The 26,484-nt window shown below is 39.9% G+C and overlaps 1 protein-coding gene across 2 annotated transcripts in view; it reads right to left on the bottom strand.

Moving 5' to 3' along the window:
• LOC122559031 (filamin-B) overlaps positions 1–26,484 on the bottom strand; it is a 148,058-nt gene that overhangs the window by 109,117 nt on the left and 12,457 nt on the right. Inside the window, exon 2 of one of the 2 annotated variants that reach the window (XM_043708178.1) lies at positions 10,445–10,872. In XM_043708178.1, the coding sequence (XP_043564113.1) occupies positions 10,445–10,793 (349 nt within the window). In that variant the 5' untranslated portion in view covers positions 10,794–10,872. Of the gene's footprint in view, positions 1–10,444; positions 10,876–26,484 lie in introns of those variants that run through there. The other variant, XM_043708179.1, reaches the window with a different exon arrangement.

The raw sequence follows: 26,484 nt of genomic DNA, 5'->3' as shown, positions 1-26,484 counted from the left end.
AAAGGGAGGAAAAAAATCCATAACTAAGGCTCACAACTAAACATCTTTCCTGCATCTACCTTGTCTGGGTGTTCGAAATCTAAAACACTGGTAATTTTTTCTCTCCCAACCTAGTGAATATAGCCCTAACTGAATCAGCTCCTTTACATTGCTTGGGGTGGCAAGATCAGTCTTGTAATTCCCTGGGGGTAACAAGTATCTCAACCAACAACTTAGCAATTAGGAACAGGTGGTGGTTGACCCCAAACCGAAGTGAAATCTTCCAATCAGGTAACTGAAATCTAAAGTTCTGTTAAGAGTAATGAAGGAAAATTGAAAAGGTTGGACATTTGTTATTGTACAGGCATTTGTTCATATATTCAGAAAGCTAGTCTGATGGAATGGAAATTCTTGAACCTCTAATTCTAGGTTGGCACACTTCAGTAAGTTTCACTTAGTAATTCAGACAATTACTAGTCAAGATAGTGAGGAGTCAATTGTGTACCAAGAGTGAAAACCTTGCCTCCAAGTTGTATACAGCAAGTTAGATTTAATACCCTAATGGCTAATCTCCTACTGGATTCCATCACTGGCAATACACTGAAATGTGTTAGTGAAGTGACAGATGAACTGTTTTCATCAGGTCCCAATTGGATCCAGAAAAAAGTCATTTGATACAGGTGAAATCTATTCGTTAGAACAGGAACATTGCCACTGGTGTGGAAGGGCTGCCAGTCTCCCTGCTTCTGGAGGGGGAGGGCCTGTATTCAAGTCCCAATTGTTCCAGAGGTGGGAAATAACATCTAAACAGATTAATCAGGTTAGGATCATTAGTAGTGAGACAAGCTAAAGGCACATGTCTCCATTTGTCAATAAGTTAGACAGTCAAATAGTTCATTGTTCCTTCAAAGTCAGCTGAAGTAAGATGGCAAGAACGTTTGCTAAAAGGATAAGCTACCATTACAGCTTTAAACATTTTGCAAGGCAGTTGATCACAAGAGCAACAGGAGGTAGGGAAGTCAGTAGAAAAAGCACTGGCTGCTACTTTTCCAGGCAGCATCTGAAGTTTTACTTGCAATTTAAAGACTAAAGTCTGGCAGGGAAGCAAGGAGGAAACAACTTTGTCTAAGTTTAATTGGCTTTAATAGCTGCTTGAAACCACCTCAGACAGCAGTTTAAAAACCATGTAGTTACTCCATTTATTAGAAACCAAATGGTACATCCCCAGGGAATTGTAATAAACAAGGGAATGAGCATACACTTCCTATGTGGGGTGTTACAAACAGGCACAGCAGCTTGTCAATTAAACAGACTTTGGCTTCAGTTTGATATATCTACAAATCTAGCCCAAATTCAGAAACTTATGTTAGCAGGCTCTTAAAGATGATGCCTGCTCCCTCACCACACCCATTTTGATTTCTTACAACCTCTGGTTACTTTGTATCTAATCAGTTGCTGATTAACTGCTACAAGAATTTATCACCATGGATATAAACAGGTCTGAAGTTACACTGAAGTAAACTTCTGTCACTCCCATGTGCAATTCACCTTGAAACAGTTTCCCATTCATTTCAATTATGGTGATTTCTACATAAAGTGATGGCTCCAACTTTGGAAAAAGTGGTATTACCCTACACTAAAAAATCGGTTTCATTATTTCAAGGACTTAATCACTTTACATTTTGGGGAGGGGGGGGGGGCGGAGTAGTGTTAGAGTTCAAAACTCAAAGCAATAAAATGTGGAATGGATTGAAACAAGTCTAATAGTCATGTAGCTATTTTAGCTAATTGGAACTTTCTGGTCAGAAAAACGTAAAATAGTGTGGCAACTAACTAGCTGCTTGCCTGTACTTGGATTGCATTCTGTACAGAAAACTCCCACACTTCAACACACTCTTCAGAGCAATAGGACATCACCCAGTCTCCACACTTTCACCCTGTATGGGTGCAGCTTCTGAACTTTAAAAAAGTATCTTAAAATTAGTGATGAGGTGCTAATAATCCTAATTTGAGAGAAAGGGAAGAAAAGAAAAGGATTAGAGGAAATAGGCTTTCACCAAGAAGAAAGCCTTAACCTTAAAAGTATTTGAGCACTTAGAGTCATGTCATTAAGCTACACAGACTTGTGTAAGTTGTATATTTTGGTGGTACAGACTTGTGGGCTGGAGGGGCTCTTCTATACCATGACAGTGATCCAAACCTGTGGACCAAGGCTTCTCAAGGTCAAGATGAACCAGGGATCTGGAATTCATACAGTAATGGCAGACCCCTCTGCTAGGTGGTCAGCTTTTCCCACAGGAAACATGATAGTTAAATCTGCCAAGTGAAGCCAGTGCCAATAAGTTTGACAAGTACTGCTATAGGCAGTCAGCATTTGTTGCAAGGTATTTAGTCTTGGTTGGTGTCAAATAGTCAGACTGACTAATCTGTTTCTATGCTGCTTTTCCCTAGGTACTCCCCACAGCAACCCTTTTATTCTGTCATAAAAGGATAGGCTCACTTAACTTCTTCAGCCTTTGAAACAAGGAATTATCAGTTACAAGAAAGCTGGATTAATTGGGCTCATGGGAGTGTATGTACTGGAACTCAAGAACACACCGGGGGGGGGGGGGGGGAAAGAGAGGGGGAGAAGAGTAGAGTAGAGAGGAGAAAGTGCTGAAGATGTTTTCCCTGGAGCAGAGGCAGAGGGGTGACCTTTTAGAAGGTTATATAAAAAGATCTGAGGGGCATGGATAGGGTAAGTAGACAGGGTATTTTCCCCAGGGTGGGGGGCACAAAAAGTCTAGAACTTAGTTTCAGAGTGAGGGAAAGATATAAAAAAAGGGACTTCAGGGGCAACCTTTGTGTGAATGGTGGTGCACATGTGGAATGAGCTGCTAGAGGAAGTGGAAACAAGGAATCACACAAGCTTATGATTTTATAACAAAAGAAATAAAACATTCAAGAGGCATCTGGATGGATGTGATTAGGAAGTGTTGAGGGATACTAGTAAATGAGACTAGATTCATTTGGGATATCTAGTCAGGGTAGACAAATTGGATTGAAGAGTCTGTTTCTGTCATTCGTATGATTTTTGAAAAAAAAAAAATCAAGTGAGGAAATCATTCTGTCAAAAACCAAAATGGACCTTGTAAGCATACTAGAAACCACAGCTCATTGTAGGCCTTAGTTCACACCACAAGTGACATGCATCTGACCTCAAGCACTCATATTGCCCGTGTGGGAGTTAGTTGGTCAGTTTGCAATGTCACAATAGCAGCACTGGGGTGGATTTTTTGAAGAAATGGATCTGCTGTCTCACCTAGTTTGAGAATGTTGTTTGCCAGAGAGTGACCCCAATATGAAGTAGACTTTCATGAAATGAACAACTCTTGTTAAGAGTTGTTTTACCTTCTATGGACTTCAAAAGATGAAGTAAGCCTGTATAGAGGAATCTCCATTATCTGAACAAAATGGGAGGGCATTACTTCATTCAGATAGTTGATTTCCTCTGGACTATATTTTGGTGAAGTCTGCTTTTTCAGGAGACTAGGCAGCAGCACACCATTAGCCCCTGCCCACCCAGCCCCCAATTCTGTCTGCTGGACCTCCCACCCCTCCAACTCCCATTCTGTCCTCCAGCCCTGCACCACCTTACTCTCCCTCCTCTCTCCCCTCCCCTGCAGGAAGACTGCTACTGCCTTTTTGACAGGTTCCACATCTCCAATGTTGTCCTGTACAGGGCAGAGATTCTAGGGAAGGGGGTGGGGTTTAGGGTTCACCCCTGTGCAGCACTTCAGGGAAAGTAGGGGCAGGATGTCTGTCAGTCATTTAGAGACTGACTGGACTCGAATAGTTGTACAAAGAGAAAAGACAATCAAGGTTGAAACAGCTCTTTGATGTAATGTTTCTATCAGGACCTTGAAATCCCCTTTTGATGATCCAAATATGGATTATCAAGATTCCTCTGTACACATGACTAGAGAGGGAAAAAAAACAAAGTTTAGTGGTTCGAAACCAGGATCCCAATCCCTGCAAGGCTGGATCATTTCAACAGCTTGGCCAAGCTTCCTAGTCTCAACTGCTAGCCAGTATCCCAGTAAGAGTTGAGATTTAGTTGATGGAGTATGGTTGTTTGTATCTGTGGCTCTTCTGGACATGGAAGAGCTGTCCATTTGACCATACTGTAATCACTGATTAAAACTGACAAGCAGTCAAAATATCAGCATTAATCTTGAGCAGCAGTGCCCCTCAGCTTCACCTGCATGTTCACTAATTGTTGAACATTGCATGTTTAATGTCACTGTCCTGTTTAGGGGGGTATTCCTACAGAAAGGACATGTGTAGTGTTAACAGGATCAGGACAAATTACAGGTATATACCTGCAAGTTAGAAACTCAGTGGCACCTCCCTAAAGAGGATGCGTTAGCTACCAGGGAGGATATGGCCAGCCACAAATCCACAAACACCAGCATCTTCACCTGGGATGGGTCACAAAAGTGGTGCAAGTTGGGAATCCAATTGTAACAAGTATTAGGAAGTTCACCCAACTGGTCTGAATTTTAAAGCAATGGCCAATGCAATTGTCACAAGATTCATTTTAACAGCATGTCATTCCAAGATCAGATTGAAGATAAAAACACAATGAGGCCTAATTTACAGAAAATTCTAACTGAACACATTCAAATATCCTTCCATGAGGGTTTCACATGCAATTGTCATCCAGTTAGTTTTCACATTAGAGCCATTTAGTTAATAGAATGGAACTAGTGTCCCCTGCTAACTAGAACACCTTCATCCATTGTCAGTGGAATGTGTTTGTAGAATACTACATGAGCCCAGGAGGGAAACATTTCTGGAGAAAGTTGAATAAAGACTATTTCAGTATATCTGCTATTAAACAATAGAACTGTGGGAGGCAAGCATTTCAGTTAGCTACTTCCAGCTAGCAAAATTTGGAGAGTGCTCCCTTCCACAAGGACTCCAAATAGAGTGCACCAAGTAAAATACAACAGATTGATGACCAGAGACACCTTAAGACTTCAATTCTACCACTATGATCTTAATTTACAATGCAGTGATCAAGACGTTATGTCACTGGTCAATCACTGAGTGTGCATGGGAGTACAAGAGTTAAAAACCACTACCTGGTTTATTGTCCAACAGGCTTATTTGGAAGCACTAGCTTTCAGGGCACTGCTCTGTCATCAGATGGTTGGATTATAAGATCAAAGACAGGATTCATAGCAAAATTTCAGTTGCAGCAATGTAAATAATGTATTGAAAAAGACCTGGATTGTTTAAGTCTCATCTTAGAACAATGTTGGTGTTAAATTCCTCATTGAAATCCTAGGACTTTAAAGTTAGTCTCAAGTAGACTTTAACACTAGGTGCCATATCAGCCCAGATAATGCACTGAGAGACGCTGTCTGTACTCCAATTACTATTTCTAAAGGATTTAGAGAATCTTACATGGATTCAATTCAGTTGGAGCCAAAGAGTACAAATTCATCCCACAAACTGATGCATACTCTCCCACCCACGTGCACATGTACAAATGTGAAAGGGGTATGAAGTCTGGAGGGAGTGAGAGAGCACTTTGTGGGATTTACATAAGAACTGAAACCAACATGTTCATTCTAAGGTGATGGGCTTTGACAATCCAGGTCTTTTCTCACTATATAAAATTTGAGTTACATCACACTATAACCTTTTGCTCTAAAAAGTCTTACAAACTCATATTCCACAGCCAATGAAGTAATGTTCCAAAAGCCAGTGCTTCCAAATAAACTTGGACTATAACCTGGTGTTGTGATTTCTTTAAAATAAAAACTTTGTCCACCCAGTCCAACAACAGCACCTTCAAATCAGGATTTTTGGATAAGTATACAAGTTCTTCCTCACCTCCAGAGTAGTTGAAGTTTAATAAGTTCCATTTGTTAGCTTGCTAAATGTTAGTTAATACCTAACAGGAAGTAAGTGTGATGCAAACTGGAGTGAGTGCACCAGTTGTATTACTATGACTGAATAAGGAGTTAAACAGTTGTTCTGCCTTCATAGGAGGGTTTGTGCTTCTACATGGATCTCAAAGGACGTTCTGGTCATTAAATTGCAATTGTATTTGGTTGTACTATTTTAATTACAAGTGGAAATAATTTTCTTGCACGAGTCTCAGTGTCAAGTAAGCCAAAGAACCAGATCCCAGAACAGAAATTGCTGTGCACAGCAATATGTAGGATACTAGAATTAACAACTCATTCCAGTTTCAATGACTTAAATACCTGGTGGACCTACAAGCCTCTAGACAGTGAGCAGAGTTCAAGTAGTGGATGGTTCCAGTTCAGGCTGGTACCAAGTTTCAGGTTGAAATTTGCAGGCAGGTCTTTGGCATATCAAATGCAATGCTCCCAAAAGCTAGGGCCAAAAAAAAAAACCAAATTGCTTTGGTAAAGCTTGTACTGGTAGCATAGTTCCTGTGGAAGGAGGAGGAGGGACTGAACTTGGTCATTCTTCAGTTTGCGTTCAGATTGGAGGTTAGAATCATACCAAGCAGGTGGCTGAGACAGCTCAGCTAGGCATGTTCTGGGATGCAATACGATTAGCCAGAATATTACACCTTGATATTCTGTAAGCTTTGCCAGGTCTGAACTAGTGCCCTAAGTTCTGGAGCTACATCCTGAGCTGTCCTTTAGACTGGATAAAGTTTGTTAAAGTGGCAAGGAGATAGCTGATTGGCCTTGACAAGTTCAGGACAGAGTTAATAGGAAGACAGTTTGCTTACACTTAAGGAATTGGAGCATCAATTGCTACAGTAATTGTAAGCTTAGTACTGCAGCAACAGGTTATTTTACTGGAAAAAAGTTTGAATGAATCCTGATCAGAGGACAAGTCAGAAGAAAAAAAAAAGGTGGGGGGATGGACTCAAAACATCAAGTTAACACTAAACTCGAAGAGTTCTTGTTTTTATCTGAACACTTTCATTTCAGTCTGAACAAGAAATAAGGTGTATTTCTACCCCCCCAATTTTAGTTTGAAGCTGTATCCATTGAGCTAGCATATGAAATTCTTCCAAAAAAAGTCACCTTTTGGTGTCTGAGGCATGAGAATTGCCTACAACAGACAGCTAATTACCAACTTAAATTTTCAGATGTTGAAAATGTTGTATCATGCCACAATTTAGGGGGACATCTGATTACTGTGGACAATTTCAGAGAAATCAATATTTATGGTGTGGTAAGAGGTTCACCACATTTACCAAATAATAAAAACCCACAAGCTGGTTGAAGCTATTTATGCTGCATCCTGCACAACATTGTGTACAAAGTTGTTCAGTTAGACTTTAACACTCCTGATTTCAGGTTTATGGTCAATATTAGACTAGCTGAAGGCTTCAAACACCAGAGACAATTACAGATCAAGTGAAAAGATAATCTTCCACCGTGGTAATATTTCTTTACCCCTTACATTTAGGGACTATACAAATGGCTATTTTGCCAGTCAATACAAGCCGATCGACAACTGAGGAAATTAGACATTATTTTCCCCCACTTCACAGCTTGCTTCTTGGGTAGTCAGATGACTAGTTACCACAACTAGTGAACATTGCTTATTTACCAGCAGCCAATTACCTGAATTAGGTATGGATAAGTTACAGGGAGTCAACATGCAAGGTCATAACCTGTGGGGGAAAGCAGTCAGGAAGCACCATGAAATTCATCAACTTTGGATACAGCAACCCAAATCATTGACTTAAAGCAACAGCTTAACGTCTAAGAGTATCACCATACTTGTTTCTGAAAAAGAAAAGCATTTACTCAAGTAATATTTTTGTTAAGGAAGCTAAAGGCATTTCAGTACATGAAAAACATCACTAATACAATGCTCCAATTAAGATCCTTGGGAAGGAGTAGCAAGCAATAAGAAAGCTTCACTGATTTGCAAGTGACCCAAGTTAGCTGTAACGAGTAAATGACAAACTTAAAAGTTTATATTTCCATAAGTTTTGTAATACAATCCAATGAGTAGTTAATCAAGATATGGATTAAACCTTCCAGCTTTAACAATTATTGGTTCAGTCCTTAATGACTGTTTTACTCCATTTATTGAGACCAAAGTTATGAATTCAGGGTACAATAGAGTAAAATCAACTCTGACATGATCCTTGCAGGGCAGGAGAGACTGGACAGGCTTTTGGTTCAGTGGCAGAAACAGTGCAAGAGAAAGCCCAATCCAGAATTAATACACTGGCTGCAAGAGCAGATATGTACTGAAGAGTTCCTCTTGCTCAACTACAGCCAGCTCAATAAATACCTGGACCACCATATTAAAAGTGCTGGAACAGCTTGCAGCAAAATTCCAGCAGACTCATGAACATCCTTATGGTTGTTATGCTCTTCCCATCCAGATGGAAGTACTGTAGCTCAAGACATGAGATAGTGTTATCTGCCATTCGAGTGTGGGATTTATGAAGGACTAGCTCTGAATTTCTGAAGTGATAAACCAAAAATCACATGCTGCTGTAATAAAAAGTTCAAATACAGGTCAAGATTAGGCATCCACAGGCTCCTATCTTGATGACTGCAATTAGATCTTACAGTAGTAGATAAAACAGTTAACATTTGAACTCTGAAGAGTCACTGGACCCAAAGTGTTGACTGCTTTCTCTCCACTGAATCTTCTAGACCAGAAGTTTTTCCAGTAACTTCGGTTTGTCATTAATTGTACTGATCTACTAGTTAGCTACCTAGGGAGGCCAAGTATGACAACATTAGTCCTCCAGAGGCTGTAACTATTAATGAAGTCCCATATCTTGTCAAACCCATGTCATGATGCACTGGAGGATGACAGTAATGTTATCATTTTAGATTGTTACTCATGATAGTGTAGAACTCTGCTTCATGTTCAACTAAACATGAACTTAAATCCACATGAAGTTTTTATATTTAGAAAGACATTCTGAATATAGTATTCAGAAATAAAAGCAGCATGTCAGTAATGTCAACCACCGGATGAAGGAGCAGCACTCAAAGCAAGTGCTTTGAAATAAGCCTGTTGTACTCTCACTGGGTGTTGAGATTTCAGCTTTGTGCACCCCTGTTCAACACTGGTACCTCCCACTCCATAACTTGAGGTAGTATCCAAATTAGATTTAAAACAAAGTGTACTTTCTGTAATCTAATACAGAAGTTAGATTTCTACAGCACTGTACAGCTTGTTCAAACAAAAGCACAAGGTGTACACCAACTGGTTTTCACATGGATTTGAGGGAAATACTGAGGCCTTGACCTAACATACAATTTTACAAAATTGTAACTCACCAAAAGAGTTCACTTTGTCAAATTTCCATTGTCTAAAAAGTCACGTGATTTTGCAGTAACAAATTAAAACAAGGCTACCAGATGGCCAAACATCAGACTGGGGCATCAAGTTCTTGATGAATGGCATGGGTTAATCAACCATGAATTTAAATAGGTTAAGGTTTCAATGTCACTATTTAGATGGCCACTTTCCAAGTCACACCCTCCAGCTAATATTTAAACAAAGCGTGGCTCTCAAAAAAAAAGTAAAGGGACTAAAGTTCAACGACTTGCCAAATGAATAAAAGAACGTCAGCTAAACGGGAGCGAGATTATCCATTCTTTAGTGTTTCACTAAGATTACTTTTACACATTGGAGGGGGGGGGGGGGAGAAGAGAAAGAAGAAAAGGAAGGGTGGAGGGGGGGTGAATATTATATAACACACATATCAGAAAGAGAGAAGTCAGATTAATTCGGCAGACAGAAGTTGAAAGTGTGTGTGTTCAGGCAGCAAAGGTGAGCACCTCAAATTCTCATTCCTGCAGAGAATGATGTCTGTACCTGAAGGTACCACACCCTACTCTAATAGGTGGCTATATGGCGCAAAGAACGTCAGAGACAACCAGATTAGTCCGGATTTAAAGAAATGGTGTTCCAAAACTTTCCGGTAACAAAGCAGATTTTTAAAAATTCAGCTAAGAACGATCAAGAGCGATTGATATTTCCAAGGTCAACGGAATATATAGAACAATAGAGTTTGGCAACTGGTTACTTCAAAACATTTATAAATAACACATCCAGATAATGCTGCTGAGATTACATCTGGCAACTCCAGAAATAAAATCAAAAATCGACGTGTCGGAAAACAGGAAAAAAAAAGTGACAAGTGTTTACTGACTCAGTTTTTAAGTTCCCACTTACAAAGCCGCTAGCGCAGAGATTTAAAGCGGTTGCAATAGTTTGCAAGCGTGCAACGTTCGCAAGAGTCAACTATAGGAAAGTTGAAGTTTAGTCATTCGAGGGTCAAAACCCCTCGTGTGTTTTTTTGTATTAAAAAAACCGACATCTACCTGATGGAACAAGGAAGCTGACGAGCAACATTTGGCCTTAGCACAACTTAGTTAAAAAAAGGTTATTTTTTAAAAAAAGTTCAGGGAAACAAAAAAAAGTCTGAAGTGCTCGGACTCACCAATAGACACCAGCTTGATGTTCTCCCGCTCGAGAAACTCGAGCGCCACAGACACGTTCTCCAGCTGCATTTGTTTGAAGGTGGGTCTCTGGTGATACTTGCGGTACATTTTCTTCTGGCTGAGCACCTCGAGCAGGGCGATCAGCCGCAACCCGTCCGCCAGGTCGCTCTGCAGGTTGTGGATGCGCTTGTTGACACATTTCAGGTGCTCGTTGCACCAGCGGGTGAAGGTATTCTGCTGGATCCGTTTCCAGGGCGCGTCCTCGGCCAGGTCCTTCTCGGTGGCCGGCATCTCTGTGTCTTTGTCCCCGAGCTGCTCAGGCTCCCTCCTCTGCACATGCGTGCTCATTGCCACCGCCTCCTCCTATTTAACTCGCTCTCGGTTTCCGGGTTGGCAGTCACTGGCCGTAGCTTTCCCCGGAGCCTCCCTGCTGGCGAATGGAAAAGCAATTCTTAACCAATAAACTCAGAGACAGAGAGTGGGCAAGCACAGACAAAATGTGAAACCGCGTGTCTGCTGCACAAACCCAATGATCCGCTCCTGCTCGCATTTTAAATGTTCTCTGCTAACATTAACCAGGATTTAGTTTGGGATCGACCTGAACCACAGCCGGTCGATGGTTTTCGCTAGGGTAACAGAGATGTTTGCATCCCGTGTACGGATCGCACAGAAATCTCATCGGTAGTTAAGGTGTGCGCTGTGCACATCACCTACTCCCTTTCACAGTAACAATTTACCCTTAACTACCGCTGACACACTCCGCAGATGACCCATTCCAAGGACCTGGGCAGCAAGTGCTGCTTGGCAATGTGGGGCCTCACAGCCAGCTCCCGCCCAGTGTTGCCCTTACATCTGGTGCCAGAAACTGTCACTGGACGGTAAACAGAAATGAGAAGGAATGCTGTCAGCACCATCCCCCACTCTGCTGGCATTGAACCCACTGTAGTGTCCTTCACTGAGCAACACCGAAACAAGTCGGACATATGTGGATTCCCACTACGCACATCACGCATTCAACCACAACTCAGCATCTGATTTTCATCATAAATTTCCAAGTTCATTCACAAAACCTGCTCTTCAAATCAGATGGGGAAAGGACGGATGAAAGGAATTACATAAAATGCTCTTTCAGAAAGCTAGCATGTTTGGCCACGTCGCCTATTTGAATATTGTAACATGCTTCAAATATTATTATTTTAATGCTTCAGGAACTGACACTAGTGGGGGTTCAATAATTGGTGCTGTCTGCATTAGGAAATAGGAGCAGGAGTAGGACACTGGTCTGTTTCACCATTCAATAAGATTATTGTTACTCTGATCTTGGCCTCAACTCCACTTTCCTGCCTGTTCCCCATTACGCTTGAATCCCCTACAGTTCAAAATTCTCTTTATCTCAGCCTTGAATGTATTTAGTAACTCAGCCTTCACAGCTCTCCGGGTAAAGAATTCCAAAGATTCATGACCTTCTGACAGAAGAAATACAACAGGGCTGTGTGAAATCAGTGGTGTGAAATCATGGCACATGCTTGCTAAGAAAATAAGTTATTTGTCTTTAATCTGAAATAATGGCTTGATAGTTCTCTCAAAAAAGTTTTATTTACCTTGCAACTGACAAATTAAGAGGTTTTGCTTTTACTTCAGCAGAAATTTGAATACTGTTTTAAAACCATCCTAGAGGCAATTGTCAGAAATATTATATGTGAGAACAATGGAGACAGTAACATCTGTCAATAGGGTTGTGTCTTGAATGCTCTTAAAATATTAGTGGTCAGATCATTTTGTAAAATTATTAGCATTAAATATCTCCTCCTCACCACCTCCGCGCCCCCCCCACCTACTTCCTCCAAGCTTATATCTAAAATATCTGATGTTTTTCAAAGCATTGAATCAAGGATTTATAAGACACCTTCATCACTCTCATATTAAAATATATGTATTATTGAGAATACAAAGGCTTAATTATTTATTTAAAATTTTTTAACTATTTGGAATCATGGAATTGTTGAGTTACTCGAAGGCCGTGCGACCCATTGTCTATGTATCAGTTCTGCAAATGAGCTTCAAACCTAGTAGTGTGCCCTTACCCTCTCCTTATAACCCTATGTGTTATTTCTTTTCAGCCTCACTTTGACATGCCTCGACCACACTTGCAGGCAGCACATTCCCGATCTTAGCCATTCACTGTGTGGCAATTTTTTCCACAGGTTGCATTGCTTCTGTTGCAATTCACTTCAATCCGTCCCTCCCACTCAACTGTTCCACCAATGGGAACAGATTTGTCCTTATCTAGTCTGTGCAGACCAGTCATGATTTTGACTAACTCTATCGAAACTCCTCTCAGCCTTTTCTCCTGCAAGGAAAACACTTCTCACTTGTCCGAGCCATCTAAATAGATATGTAATTATATAACAAATATTTTCACTGAGCTAAGTTGTTGGTAAATGAAAAACATGGTCTCCTAATTTAACCCAAATGGCCCAGAAGGACTAGAACTGATGAGCAATTAAAATAATGCAAATGAACGGAGTGTTCTGTTTTTACTGGAAACCTGCTGATTACCATTTTAACTTCGGAAATGACACTATTGGTAAACAAACTGAAGGAAACAGACTGGTGCCTCATTACTAACTGGAAATCAGAGTCTTAGGATGTTCAACAAAAGGTTATCGGCATGTTGCCAGAGCTGCTGAATATTTCCAGCATCTTCTATTTTTATTTCAGATTTCTAGCTTTTGCTGTGTTTTGCTCTCATCTTAGGATGTTATTAGAGCCCGTTGTAATTTTTAAATTGGTCAGTTCAGTAGACCAACAACAAACTCATCAAATTCCCATCTAGACCAAATGGCTGGCAGGATTAAAAATAGTGCTGAGAGTTACAATATCATCGGCCCCAGTCTGGGGTATTAAAGAGGTTTTTACTCCTCTCACCTGTGCAAAACTGGCATGGAGTAAAATTGCAATCTTTATAACTGTTCTCTAAAATTCTCTTGGTAATCCTTTACACCTGACTGCTTCAAAATCCTTCCTCAAAAGTCTGTGTGAAACCTTTGTCTCTGAATATACTTTCAGTCTGCTCCCCACCCTTAATCATTCATACTTTTCATCTGAAGTCCACTATTTCTTTTGCAAACAGTACCTTGTGATAGTTTGTTATATTGTAGGTCCTATATAAAAACAATTGGAACTCTACTATACTTTACTGCATTTCTCAGAATATTTTAAAGTTTTTAACCCTTCAAGTCAGTTTTCAGGTTTCAGATCACAAATCCATTTCTTTTAAATAACATCTGGCAAGCATTATGCTTGCAGTTCATTGCAGCTGTGTAAAAAAGGTACGAATTTGTGTTGTGCCTACAATTACTCAATCAGTAAATTCCCCAAAGGATGAAGCTTAGACAGTAGGCAGGCTGCTTTCCACAGAAGAGAAGAAAAATCAAAAGGGAACAGTCTCCTCAGGCTGTTTCTGTGTACTTTCTTAAACTGTACATTTTGCATATGCTAGCTCTCCCTATTGGATCAGATTTTGGTGAGACATATAAAAGGGAATAAGAGAGTAATATAACAATTACTGAAAAACTAACAGACAAAAATTTGGAATAAGTGATTCAGACATACTTCTGATGGTCAGTATGAACACAACGGATTACCAAATAGTATTTCTTTAAAATAAAAACAATGCACCTTGTAATAAATCCATTAGATCATACAGTGCAGAGGGAAGCTATTTGGTGAAGATTCCTGTCCCTGGTCGATAAAAGACCCATTAATTGGTTTCACATCAATAGTCCTTCAAATATTTTCTTTTCAAAAGTAAATTCAATCCACTCAAGAATTTACTTTTCAAAAGTAAGCATTGAATCTGCTTCCACTCCTCTGGCGATGCAATCCTGATCATAACTGCAAAAAAAATAACTTATCATCTCCCCTCTGTTCTTTTCCCAATTATATTAGTATCCTCTGGTTGCCAATACAGTACACCTTCCAGTGAAAACACTATGTATTTATGTTCTATAAAAATGCCTTGTTGCAGACAGACCTCCATCCACAGAGCACAGGATAGCATTGCCAGTCGCTCCAATAAGTTCCAAGAATCTCTTTGCATTGGGCTCCAATCAGACTGGGGCAGGAGACATTTTCAACATCTTAAAAAAAATTGTCATCTACTGTTGTATAAGGGGAGGTCAGTGAATTCTGCCCACAAGGAAGAAAAAATACATTGTATTCTCTCTTTCGAGAGAGAAAAACAAGTGGAGTGAACATTTCACTTGAGGATAATTGAGGTCTTCTCCATGGTGCAGGGTGCTATTGACTTTACACAGGTTGCTAAACTGGCATCAAGTTAAAGTCACAGATGAACTGCAATGTACACCGATGACCAGCTGGCGTACAACTATCAGTATTCATGCAGGTCACTGTCTGGTATCCTGGCAGCAGCTATGATATCTGTATTCTGTTTTAGGCAACTGTTCCTTAGGCTTTTAAACCCCCATGAAAAACCAAAGGGTGGCTGCCGGTAACAAGGAATATCTGCTAACCACCTGGTTCAGGACTCTGTTGCACAATTCACGTACATCTGGACAGCATGCAGATAAGAAATGAGATGCTGTCATATGAAACATCATCATGAAGTGAATAATTAGGTTGCTTAGCAATGTCTCCATTACATCTTCTGCTCTGAATCACTCCTGCTGTGCTCTCTAAAACCATATGTCATGGTTAGTCATCATCTGCTGCATCCTGCAGAATCTCCGCACCATGATAGCACAGTCCTTGTTACCAGCTGTGAGAATGAAAGAGGGTGCCACATCCCTTTCTGTTGGGTTGTCCATAAACAGTTCATCTGGACTCCCCACAGTAAATGCAAGTCAAATTACCATTCACCAATAATCTCACCCTTTACCTTCACTCTGTTAAATGTCAAAGTGTTTTCTTGGCCACTATGCTTAAAAAGCCACCACAAAACCAACAATATAAATCTACTTTATTAATCAATTCATCCAATGTTCCCACCTTCTGACTCAGCAAGGCCTTTCACCACCTACAAGGCACAAGTCAAAAGAATGTTGAAATAATGTCCATTTTCCTCGATGAGAGCCACTCCAACAACACTGAAGAAAGCTGACACTTTCCATGTTCAAATAATCAATTTTATTGACACCTCATCCACCAACATAAACATTCACTCTCTCCACTACTCGCCCACAATGGCTGCAGTGTGTTCCATCCACAAAACTCACCAATTAAAACTCAATTAATAGCCCCTGCTAATTGCAAGCATCTTCTTGCTATAAGGGCAGCAACTGATTGGGAAGACTACTACATGGACATTCCCTCCAGTTACAGAACATTCTGACTTGAAAATATATCACTATTCCTTCATTGTCATTGAGTCAAAATTTTCAAACTAACTCCATATCGGCATTGTGGAATATTTGTACTGCATGGCTTAGTAGATGGTCAAAACAGTGCCTCAGTACCACCTTCTTAAGGGCAATTAGGAATTGGCAATATATGATGGCCAGTGACAAAAGAAAGACAGTGAAGAGTGGTGAATTGAGTTGTGCATGAGGCTAATGATTCTTCTTAAGATTATGGTATTTGAAGATGTATTCACTAACTTTGACTATTGAACCTGTCATTGAACTACTTCCAGAATTGTATCCTTGGGTTATTATTCACTACAATTTTCTGCATCCACTGCTTTTTGTTGGATTTTTTTAGATGGATCTTCCTGATTTCCTTTGGATAGAGGATCACTCTCCTCCTATTCTTTCTCCTCTTGTTCATTTTCCGCACCAGGGCCCCCAGAAATAATACAAATAACTTTACAGCACATTGTCTTCCCTATGCTGCTGATTTTTAATATTATTTCTGCTCTTCCCAATTGTATCCAGCACCTTACCTTTAGGAAATGCAGGCTGGCTTTAAATTGTTCAAGTTAACATTCATTGGTGTTAACATGTCATAACATTGAACACACTGCTTAAGTGTTTGGTGATCTAAGTGTGCTGAACCCCACATTGTAATGAGCAGCAGAACAAAGTTTGTATCTTATCAAATTTCACCGCCTTTGTTTTTAAATTATTGAGAGTGCAAATTCCACAGACATAGCTACCTGGATAGTAATTTTATCTTGTTTGGATTGTGCCCAAATACAATATATGAATACAACTGGTGAGGCACTGACTCACCCAGATATAAACTGTAAAGGGTATACATTACAGAGCCTTAACTGCAAGGACACATATAAATGTATTGATATTGGCAGGTAGAATGTTTATCTACAAACATTCTGCTTTAAAGTATTTCTATCTCTTTCATTTCTGCACTGATCTGCTTGAAAGTAAGTATTTCAGTATGTGCAAACCATGTTACAATATTAACATTTAAACTGGCTCAGAAGTAAAGCTGGCGATGTAACCGTGGCAGTTTTATCAGATTCAAAATTCTGAATATAAGCTCTATTTCTTTTCACTGTGCAATACCTAAAGATAGATGATATCAACTAAGCCCTTAAGGTTAATATGAAACATGGAGATCATGCTTTAGGAGTAAAGGCCACACCCTTGTTCTGTTGAATGAAACCTGACTTGAATCTAAAAGCTTCCACTGCAACAGGAGTATTGAACAATGTCTGGTTCAAGAAAGTCATGCATTTTACTCATCCTTTACAACAAATCCCCTTATTACTCACCATCCAGGCTGAAAACCTTTGATGCTGGTTTTAAATTTTCTGTACAAGAGACTGCTTACAAACAGCAGGGAGGGTTTTACAAATGTGCATTCCTGCTGCAAAGCTTCACATAGCAGTCATCTGTATTGTCAGCAGGCCTTGCAGGATTTTCCAGCCATTAAAATTAATAGATGTCAAATTCTGCAGACAGACTGACATTTGACCTCTGTGCTAAAATTTCCAATATTTCTTCTTGGCATAAGCACGCACTTAGCAAAGCTTGGTCCTTACTTCTCGAAAATAGTGTTAGTTTCCAAAAGGAATTGCTATAATTGGAGAAAAAAATATTTAAGTGGTATACTGCCACAGAGGTAAGGACTGGAACAGTGGTTAGCATTGCTGCCTCACAGCACCAGGGACCAGGGTTCGAATCCAGGCTTGCACACTCTGTCAGTGTCTGCATGGGTTTTTACTAAGTGCTCCGGTTTCCTCTCAGTCCAAAGATGTGCAGGTTAGGTAAATTAGCCATAGTATGGGCAACATATGCAAACTAGATGGATTAAGTAGGACAAATGCAGGGTTACGGGGATAGGGTGGGATGCTCTTCAGAGGACTGGTGTAGATTTGATGGGCTGTATGGCTTCTTTCGGCACTTTAGGGATTCTAAGATGCTATGACTGAATTTCACTTCAAATGTGCTCCTTCCTACCCATCTCACCTCCCCTTTGTGACAGAACAACATCCTGTGTGTCCATCTCACCACCCTCAAACCAGAGAGGACATCTGGAGTGCAGTATGTCCATGAGACCTGAAACAGCCCATCACTTCATTTATAGATCCTTGAAAAAGGAATATCCAAGAGGCTCATAAGAGCAATAAAGGCTGTCAGATTTGGGCCTTCTGGCAGCTTTGTAAAAACAACAGCTAGAAGATCTCCAGCCGAGATATGTAATCTGTAGACCTGGTCAAATAGAACACATTCTTTACTGTTTTGGTGTCTTAAGGTGTTTGCTATCCACCTCTTCTCAAATTCTCCAACCTGTAGCTGCTGGGTACACACATTCAGGGCCAACACTGCTGTTCTCATTCTGTTTCCTCCTGTGATAGATAGAGGCTCGGGAACAATGAAGAAAGATTTATGGTCCTATCATTCTGACTAGATTTGTTTGTAATTAACTTGTAATACAGGTGAATGTTCTAGATGTCCAACACTCCAGAGAAATCCCCTGATCAGTGCGTGAAATACAGTGGGAACATACACCCAGTATAATAGGTCTCCATTCCTTTTCCCTATTTTTCTCCCTGGAGTTAGTACAGCAACTAGCACCACATCCACAAACTTTCAGTCCCTCCAATACCCATGCTCAGTAACAACACAGTATACAATTTACAAGATACACTGCTTCTTCGAAGGCACCTTCGAAACCCACAACAACCTTAACATAGGACAAGGGCAACAGAAAAATGGAAATAGCACCATCTACAAATTCTTCTTCAAGAAACTCACCACCCAGACTTGGAAATATAATCCCCATTCCTTCAGTGTCACTAGTTTCACATCCTGAACTCCATCCCTAACAGCATTATGGGTCTACATACACCAAATGGACTGCAGTGATTCAAGAAGACATCTCACTACTGCTTTTGAGGGCAACTAAAGATGAACCCAACTGGTAATGCCCACAACCCCTGAATGAAATACACAGAACTGTCAGTGAGGCAGAGGTAAATTGACACAAATATGAAAGATAGATGGACTTAAGTTAGATAGTCTGTACTATCTCTGGGATCACTTTATACACTCCCCATGATTCAGAGACTGCTATTTGATGAATTTTGCTTAATAACACAATAAAATATTCTAGCATTTAAAGATGGTAGGAAGATGGTAATACTTGTGAAAACTATGTCTTGTAAGAATTTTCCAACTAAAGATGGTGCATAATATTAATGTGTGAAACTAAAACATTTGATGTCTACTGAATAACCTGTAAATACGAAACATGAAAAATTGTCTCTGAATGATTTTACATTTTATTAGATTATCTCAGCAAATTATATTCATTACAAATTTAGTGCATTCCGAAATCAAAGTTGACCATATGACCAACTTAAAGCAAGGCTTTTACTCCTATATTTCTCTATTGTCAGGTAGTATATGTGCTTAGTATTGGAGTTATTGAAAATATGAAAATCCCTCACCAAGTAATAGCCCAAACCTATCAGAAGCTCAAGACAAGCAATTCTTTCTCTTAACCAAATACCTTGAGGACAGAAAGGGGAGGTCAATGTAAAAAACAAATTGTAACAACATTATCTGTAGAACATAGCTTGTCATCTGGCATTGTTTGATCTAAGTCCAACACATTACTTTTCTTCTATTTTATGTATCTTAATTATATGATAAACTGATTTGTAATCATGTGAGAATGAAGCATTAAACCTGATGTAGTACTCCAATTTTTACTTCAAAAAAGGTAAATATTTCCATTTAAGTTCACACAAGTCCAACTACAATGAAGTCTTCAAAATCCATGTATAAATAACATATGAAATACCTGCACCATGCCTTGGAAATCATTTATGTACATAAACTACACAACATTTACTTCAATGCTTATAATATCATCTTAAACTTTCAGCCACATTGCTTATAGGTTTTAAAGATCTGAGGACGGCCTTCATCTAGTTCCACTACAGCGAAATGACTTTGGATGTGTTCCTGTATTAAAAGGCACTATATATACACACACAAGTTGTTTTTATAGAAAGATTGCTTCAAATTTCATCTGAACCAAAATCAAATGTCCAATTTACCTGACCTCTGTCTTAATTACATATTTCTGACAAATATTACCTCTGAGCAAAATACCTATAAGACTTCTACAATTACAAATTAAAATATTAAGAACTGCATCAATGAAAAGCTATATATGAAAAAGCATTTAAAAAGTAAGGGAATTCCCAAAACTGAAAGTAAATTAGCTTTCTGCTTGGCATTAGTTACCAGCGGTCGCAGATTTAGGAAGGAAAATGAATAAAATTTTCGTGCAAAAAGAGTCTATGACATGGAATGCACTGCTTGAAACGTTGATGGAAGCAAACTCAATGGTAATTTTTAAAAGCAAGTTTGATCTGAACTTAAAAAGGAAAATTTTACAGTGCTATGAAGACAGACCAAGGGAGAAGATTTAATTGGATGGTTCTTTCAAAATTCTGGCACAGTAACTATGGGCAGAATGGCTTCCTTCTGTGCTGTGAGATTCTACAGTGTTTCTATATGATTAGCATTGCACTACAAAGAATTTCTGTTCACCCCCAATATCTTATTTAAAACCACAATTGCTTGGTTGCTAGCAAATATATCAAGGACTCTGATGTATAGTTGGCACACATTAGGACACAAGATGTTACAAGATTCTTTGGGTGTCTGTGTAGGTTGATTTGGAAACTTAAAAACAATCTAACCCATGGTTTCAATCCTTTAACAACACTCTGGGAGGGGACTGGGTGCAATAGCAGATCCTAACAATGCTGAATACATTATAGCAATGGAATTATACTTTAGGGCCCCGTGTTTGAACACAGTCCAGACAGATGGTAATATGATTGTTAATACCTTAAATGAAACAAGTCAGGGCACGTTCCTGTCACAAACTTGACTGCATAGATTGATTCACTGATTGGGCAACTTGACTCATAGGGCCTGTAAAAATGACATTAGGATCTTGCATTAATGCACGTAAGCTTGAGGAATGCAACTGGGAAAAAGTAGCATCAACTGTAACTGCACCTAAATTACATTGCAAATAATCTGAGAATGTTGCTGGTGCTCATGAGAAACATATGCTATTTCCCTACAAAGCATTATATACCTTAATAATCCCAATCTTCACAGACATCAAATACATTTACAGTAGCTAAAAATACTAACACTGAAAAGAGGCAGACAATATAGCACTACATTTTAATGGATTGACAGATTTGAGTCCGGAATCTAACTGGCCCTCAGATCTGCTACCCATATCGCTCGTGAATGAGCCTCTTGTGTTGTATATAGAAGTAAGAGTAGGTCACTTGTCCACAGTCGGAGAGTATGGCTGATCTGTATTTTAATTCTGTTCACATGCTTTGGCTTCATATCCTTGTAAATCAGTGCATAGCAAAAAACTAACAAGTTTAAATAACTCATTAAAGCCTCCACTGCTTTTCATCAAAACGTTCTTTAGATAAAGGAAGATAGAAATGTGAAACCTTTCTGTATCCTCTTTCCTGATTGGTGGATTTTGTTTATAAGGTTCTACCCATTGTCCTATATAAAGACTTTCCTGTATGCCTCATGGCTTGACTCAAGAGCAACATTAAAAGGAACTTGTGAACTTTGTTTGGAGGAAACTGTCAGAAACAAGATGAACTAATGTATACAAAAGTTGAGAAAAGCTTTTTTTACAAGTTTAAAAGTAGCTGTCAGATACCCTGACAACTTTTACCTTGTGTTTCAGAGACATTGTAACTCCTGTCACTATCCAGAAAGACATCAGAAACAGTTGCATAAGATACCATACTCAGTGTGGGCTAAGTGTGTATGCGTAATTGTTTCCAGTTGATAGTAGAAATTATTGTTAATTTGAAGCAGAAACATGCCTGAAGCAACTCAGGTTTTTCCAGGGGATGGTTACAGACTGGATACATGTCCTTCAACATGACTGATGCCTCACATCTTGGAAAGAATGGTGGTGTCAGGAGCCATAGACAGTGAAATTATAATTCTAGTCCATTTTTCAGCACACTGTCCATTAATAAAGCCAAGAGGTGACAACCAGGACTGATTAGGTCGTGAGCATGGAAATGATGTTTCGCAAACTTGGTTGAGGTTTTTGAGGATGTAACAAAAAAGATTGATGAGGGCAGAGTGGTAGACGTTGTCTATATGGACGTTAGTAAAACCTTCAGGCCAATTAGTGTAATTACATATAAAAGTATGAAGGGAATAGATTAGATAGAAGCAGGAAGGCTGTTTCCACTAGCGGGTGAAAGTAGAACAAAAGGGCAAAGCCTCAAAAATAAGGGGAGCAGATTTGGGACTGAATTGAGGAGGTACTTCTTCACCGGAAGAGCTGAGAGTCTGTGGAATTCCCTGTCCAGTGAAGTAGTCGAGTAACTTCCTCACTGAATGTTTTTAAAGCTAAGATAAATAATTTTTGAACTGTAAAGGAAGTAAAGGTTATGGTGAGAGGGTGGGTAAGTGGAGCGGAGGCCATGAAAGATCAGCCATGGTCCTATTCACTGGCAGGGTGGACTCAAAGGGCCAGATGGCCTATTCCTGCTCCTACTTCTTATGGTCTAGTAAAGGTAGATCACTGGGATTCAGGGAGAGCTTGCCAATTGAATACAAAATTGACTTTATTGTAGGAAGCAGAGGGTGTTGCTGGATGGTTGGTTTTTGGTCAAGATGTCTGTGACCAGTGGTGTTCCTCAGGAATCGGTGCTGGCTCCACTTTTGTTTGTCATTAATATGAACAATTTGGATGAGAATTTGAGGCATGGTTAGTAAGTTTGTGGATGACACCAAAATTAGTGGTATAGTGGACAGTGAAGAAGGCTATCTAAAATAACAAAGGGATCTTGATCAATTGGGCTAACGGGCTGAGAAGTGGCCGGAATTTAATTTGGATAAATTCAAGGAATTGTATTTTGGTAAAACAAACAAGGGCAGGACCTATACAGTTAATGGTAGGACTCTCAAAGAGGTTGTCGAACAGAGAGACCCAGGGGTTCAGGTACATAGTTATAGAATCATAGAGATGTACAGCATGGAAACAGACCCTTTGGTCCAATCTGTCCATGCCGACCAGATATCACAACTCAATCTAGTCCCACCTGCCAGCACCCGGCCCATATCCCTCCAAACCCTTCCTATTCATATACCCATCCAAATGCCTTTTTAAAGTTGCAATTATATCAGCCTCCACCACTTCCTCTTGCAGATCATTCCATACACGTACCACCCTCTGTGTGAAAAAGTTGCCCCTTAGGTCCCTTTTATGCCTTTCCTCTCTCACCCTAAACCTATGCCCTCTAGTTCTGGACTCCCCCAACCCAGGGAAAAGACTTTCTCTATTTATCCTATCCATGCCCCTCATGATTTTGTAAACCTCTATAAGGTCACCTCTCAGCCTCTGACGCTCCAGGGAAAACAGCCCCAGCCTGTTCAGCCTCTCCCCATAGCTCAAATCCTCCAGCCCTAGCAACATCCTTGTAAGTCTTTTCTGAACCCTTTCAAGTTTCACAACATGTTTCCAATAGGAAGGAGACCAGAATTGCACGTAATATTCCAACAGTGGTCTAACCAATGTCGTGTACAGCCGCAACATGACCTCCCAACTCCTGTACTCAATACTCTGATCAAGAAAGGAAAGCATACCAAATGCCTTTTTCACTATCCTATCTACCTGCAACTTCACTTTCAAGGAGCTATGAACCTGCACTCCAAGGTCTCTTTGTTCAGCAACACTCCCTAGGACCTTACCATTAAGTGTATAAGTCAAGCTAAGATTTGCTTTTCCAAAATGCAACACCTCGCATTTATCTGAATTAAACTCCATCTGCCACTTCTCAGCCCATTGGCCCATCTGGTCCAAATCCTGTTGTAATCGGAGGTAACCCTCTTCGCTGTCCACTACATCTCCAATTTTAGTGTCATCTGCAAACTTACTAACTGTACCTCTTATGCTCGCATCCAAATCATTTATGTAAATGACAAAAAGTAGAGGACCCAGCACCAATCTTTGTGGCACTCCACTGGTCACAGGCCTCTAGTCTGAAAAACAACCCTCCACCACCACCCTCTGTCTTCTACCTTTGAGCCAGTTCGTTATCCAAATGGCTAGTTCTCCCTGTATTCCATGAGATCTAACCTTGCTAACCAGTCTCCCATGGGGGAACCTTGTCGAATGCCTTACTGAAGTCCATATATATTACATCTACCGCTTTGCCCTCATCAATCCTCTTTGTTACTTCATCAAAAAACTCAATCAAGGTTGTGAGACATGATTTCCTATGCACAAAGCCATGTTGACTATCCATAATGTTTTAAAGTTGTGTCACAGGTGGCCAGGGTGGTTAAGAAGGTATTTAGCATGCCTGCCTTCATTGAATGTAGGAGTTGGAATGTCATGTTGAGGTTGTAAAGAATATTGGTGAGGCCACTTTTGAGGTATTGTATACAGTTCTGGTTGCCCTGCTACAGGAAGAATATTATTAACTTGAAGAGGGTTCATAAAAGATTTGAGGAGAAAGTGAGGACTGCAGATGCTGGAGTTTAGAGCTGAAAATGTGTTGCTGGAAAAGCGCAGCAGGTCAGGCAGCATCCAGGGAACAGGAGAATCGACGTTTCGGGCATAAGCCCTTCGGTTCCTGAAGAAGGGCTTATGCCCGAAACGTCAATTCTCCTGTTCCCTGGATGCTGCCTGACCTGCTGCGCTTTTCCAACTTCATAAAAGATTTACCAGGATGTTGCCAGGACTGGAGGGTTTGTGCTATAAGGATAGTCTAGGACTTTTATCACTGGAGTGTAGAAGATTGAGGGGTGACTTTTTGAGGTTTATAAAATCATGAGGGGCATCGATAAGGAGAATAGCAAAGGTGTTTTCCATAGAGTGGGGGAATTCAAAACTAGTGGGCATATACTTAAGGTGAGAGGAGAAAGATTTATATGGGACCTGACAGGCAGTGTTTTTTAACATGTGGCTCGTATGTAAGATGAACTGGCAGAGGATGTGGTTGATGCAAGTACAGTTACAACATTTAGAAGACTTATGGATAGGTACATGAATAGGAAAAGGTTAGAGGGATATGGGCCAAATGCAGGCTAGCAGGACCAGTTTCGTTTGGAAAACTTGGTCAGCATGGACAAATTGGAGCGAAAGTGCTGTATGACTCTATGACCGAAGGCCAGAGCAGGTGATTACATTATGTTCCTTTTGCAAGAAGATGAAAGATGATAAGTCAATATCTGGATTTGCGAAGCCAGTGAGATTCACAATGGGTCAGGGATCTATTGACTGCAAGCACATGCATCTGCAGTCTGTTCAGTGGGGAGAGGATAGCAACTGCAGGGACTATCATTCCATCATTGTGCAGTGAGTGTGTGACCATGCACAATATACCCTGGCAGTTAATGCCTATTAACTTAGCTAGGAATATAAAAACTGACAATAAAACTTCCTTTAAAATATATAAATAAAGGAAGAGAGAGATCAAAGTGAACATAGGCTCCTTAGAAAATGAATCTGGCGAGATAGTTCTGGAGAACAAGAAATGGCAGAGGAGTTTTGCAGATATTTTGCAATAATCTTTATGGTGGAAAACACTTTGAATATCCTATTAATGCTAAAGAATATGGGGGAAGGAATAAGTGCCTTCATCATCACCATTTGTAATATTGGACAAACTAACGGGGACTAAAGACAGATAAATCTCGTGGCCCTGATGGTTTGCATCCCATGATAGTAAAAGAGCTAGCTACAGAGATAGTAGATGCATTGGTAAAATCATTGGCTTCTGGAGAAGTACCAGAAGATTGGAAAATCAGCAATTTGACACCCTTATTCAAAAAGGGAAGCAAAACGTTGGTAATTATGGGCTGATTAGCTTAACATCTATTGTTGGAAAGATATTGGAATCAATTAAGGAAGTGGTATCAGAATATTTGAAAAATCATAATCTAATCAAGCAAAGTCAGTATGGTTTCATTAAAGGGAAATGTATCTGACTAATTTATTGGAGTTTTTTTAAGGAAGTCTCAACCAGAGTGAAAAGAGGGGAACCAACAGGTGTGTATTTGGACTTCCAGAAAGCATTTGACAAGATATCTCACAAAAGAATAAGACACAAGATAAAAGTCCATGGGTGCTGGAGACAGTATATTGGCATGAATAGAGAATTTGCTAATGGACAGGAAACAGCGAATCAGGATAAGTGGTTCTTTTCCAGATTGGTGACCTGTGACCTGTGGGGTTCCACATGGATCAGTGCTGGGAATTTGCAACTAACACAAAAATAGGTGGAAGGACAGGTTGTGAGAGGGATATGAACAGCTTACAGAAAAAGATTGATAGGTGAAGTAAATGGGCAAAAAGTTGGCAAATGGTGTTTAATTTGTGAAAATGTGAAGCTGTTCATTTTGGAGTGGAGAACAAAGAATAGAATATTATTTAAATGGAGAAAAACATAGAAAGCTGCAATACAAAGGGACTTAGGGTTACTTTGGCATGAAACACAGAAAGCTAGCACACAGTTAATCAGGAAGACTAAGGAAATGTTGGCCCTTGTTTCAAGGGAGTTGGATTATAAAAGAGTAGGGAA

This window comes from Chiloscyllium plagiosum, chromosome 18, assembly GCF_004010195.1.
Source record: "Chiloscyllium plagiosum isolate BGI_BamShark_2017 chromosome 18, ASM401019v2, whole genome shotgun sequence".
Taxonomy (NCBI): domain Eukaryota; kingdom Metazoa; phylum Chordata; class Chondrichthyes; order Orectolobiformes; family Hemiscylliidae; genus Chiloscyllium; species Chiloscyllium plagiosum.
Note: the sequence above shows the minus strand (reverse complement) of the source record. Positions and strands in the feature narration are given on the sequence as shown.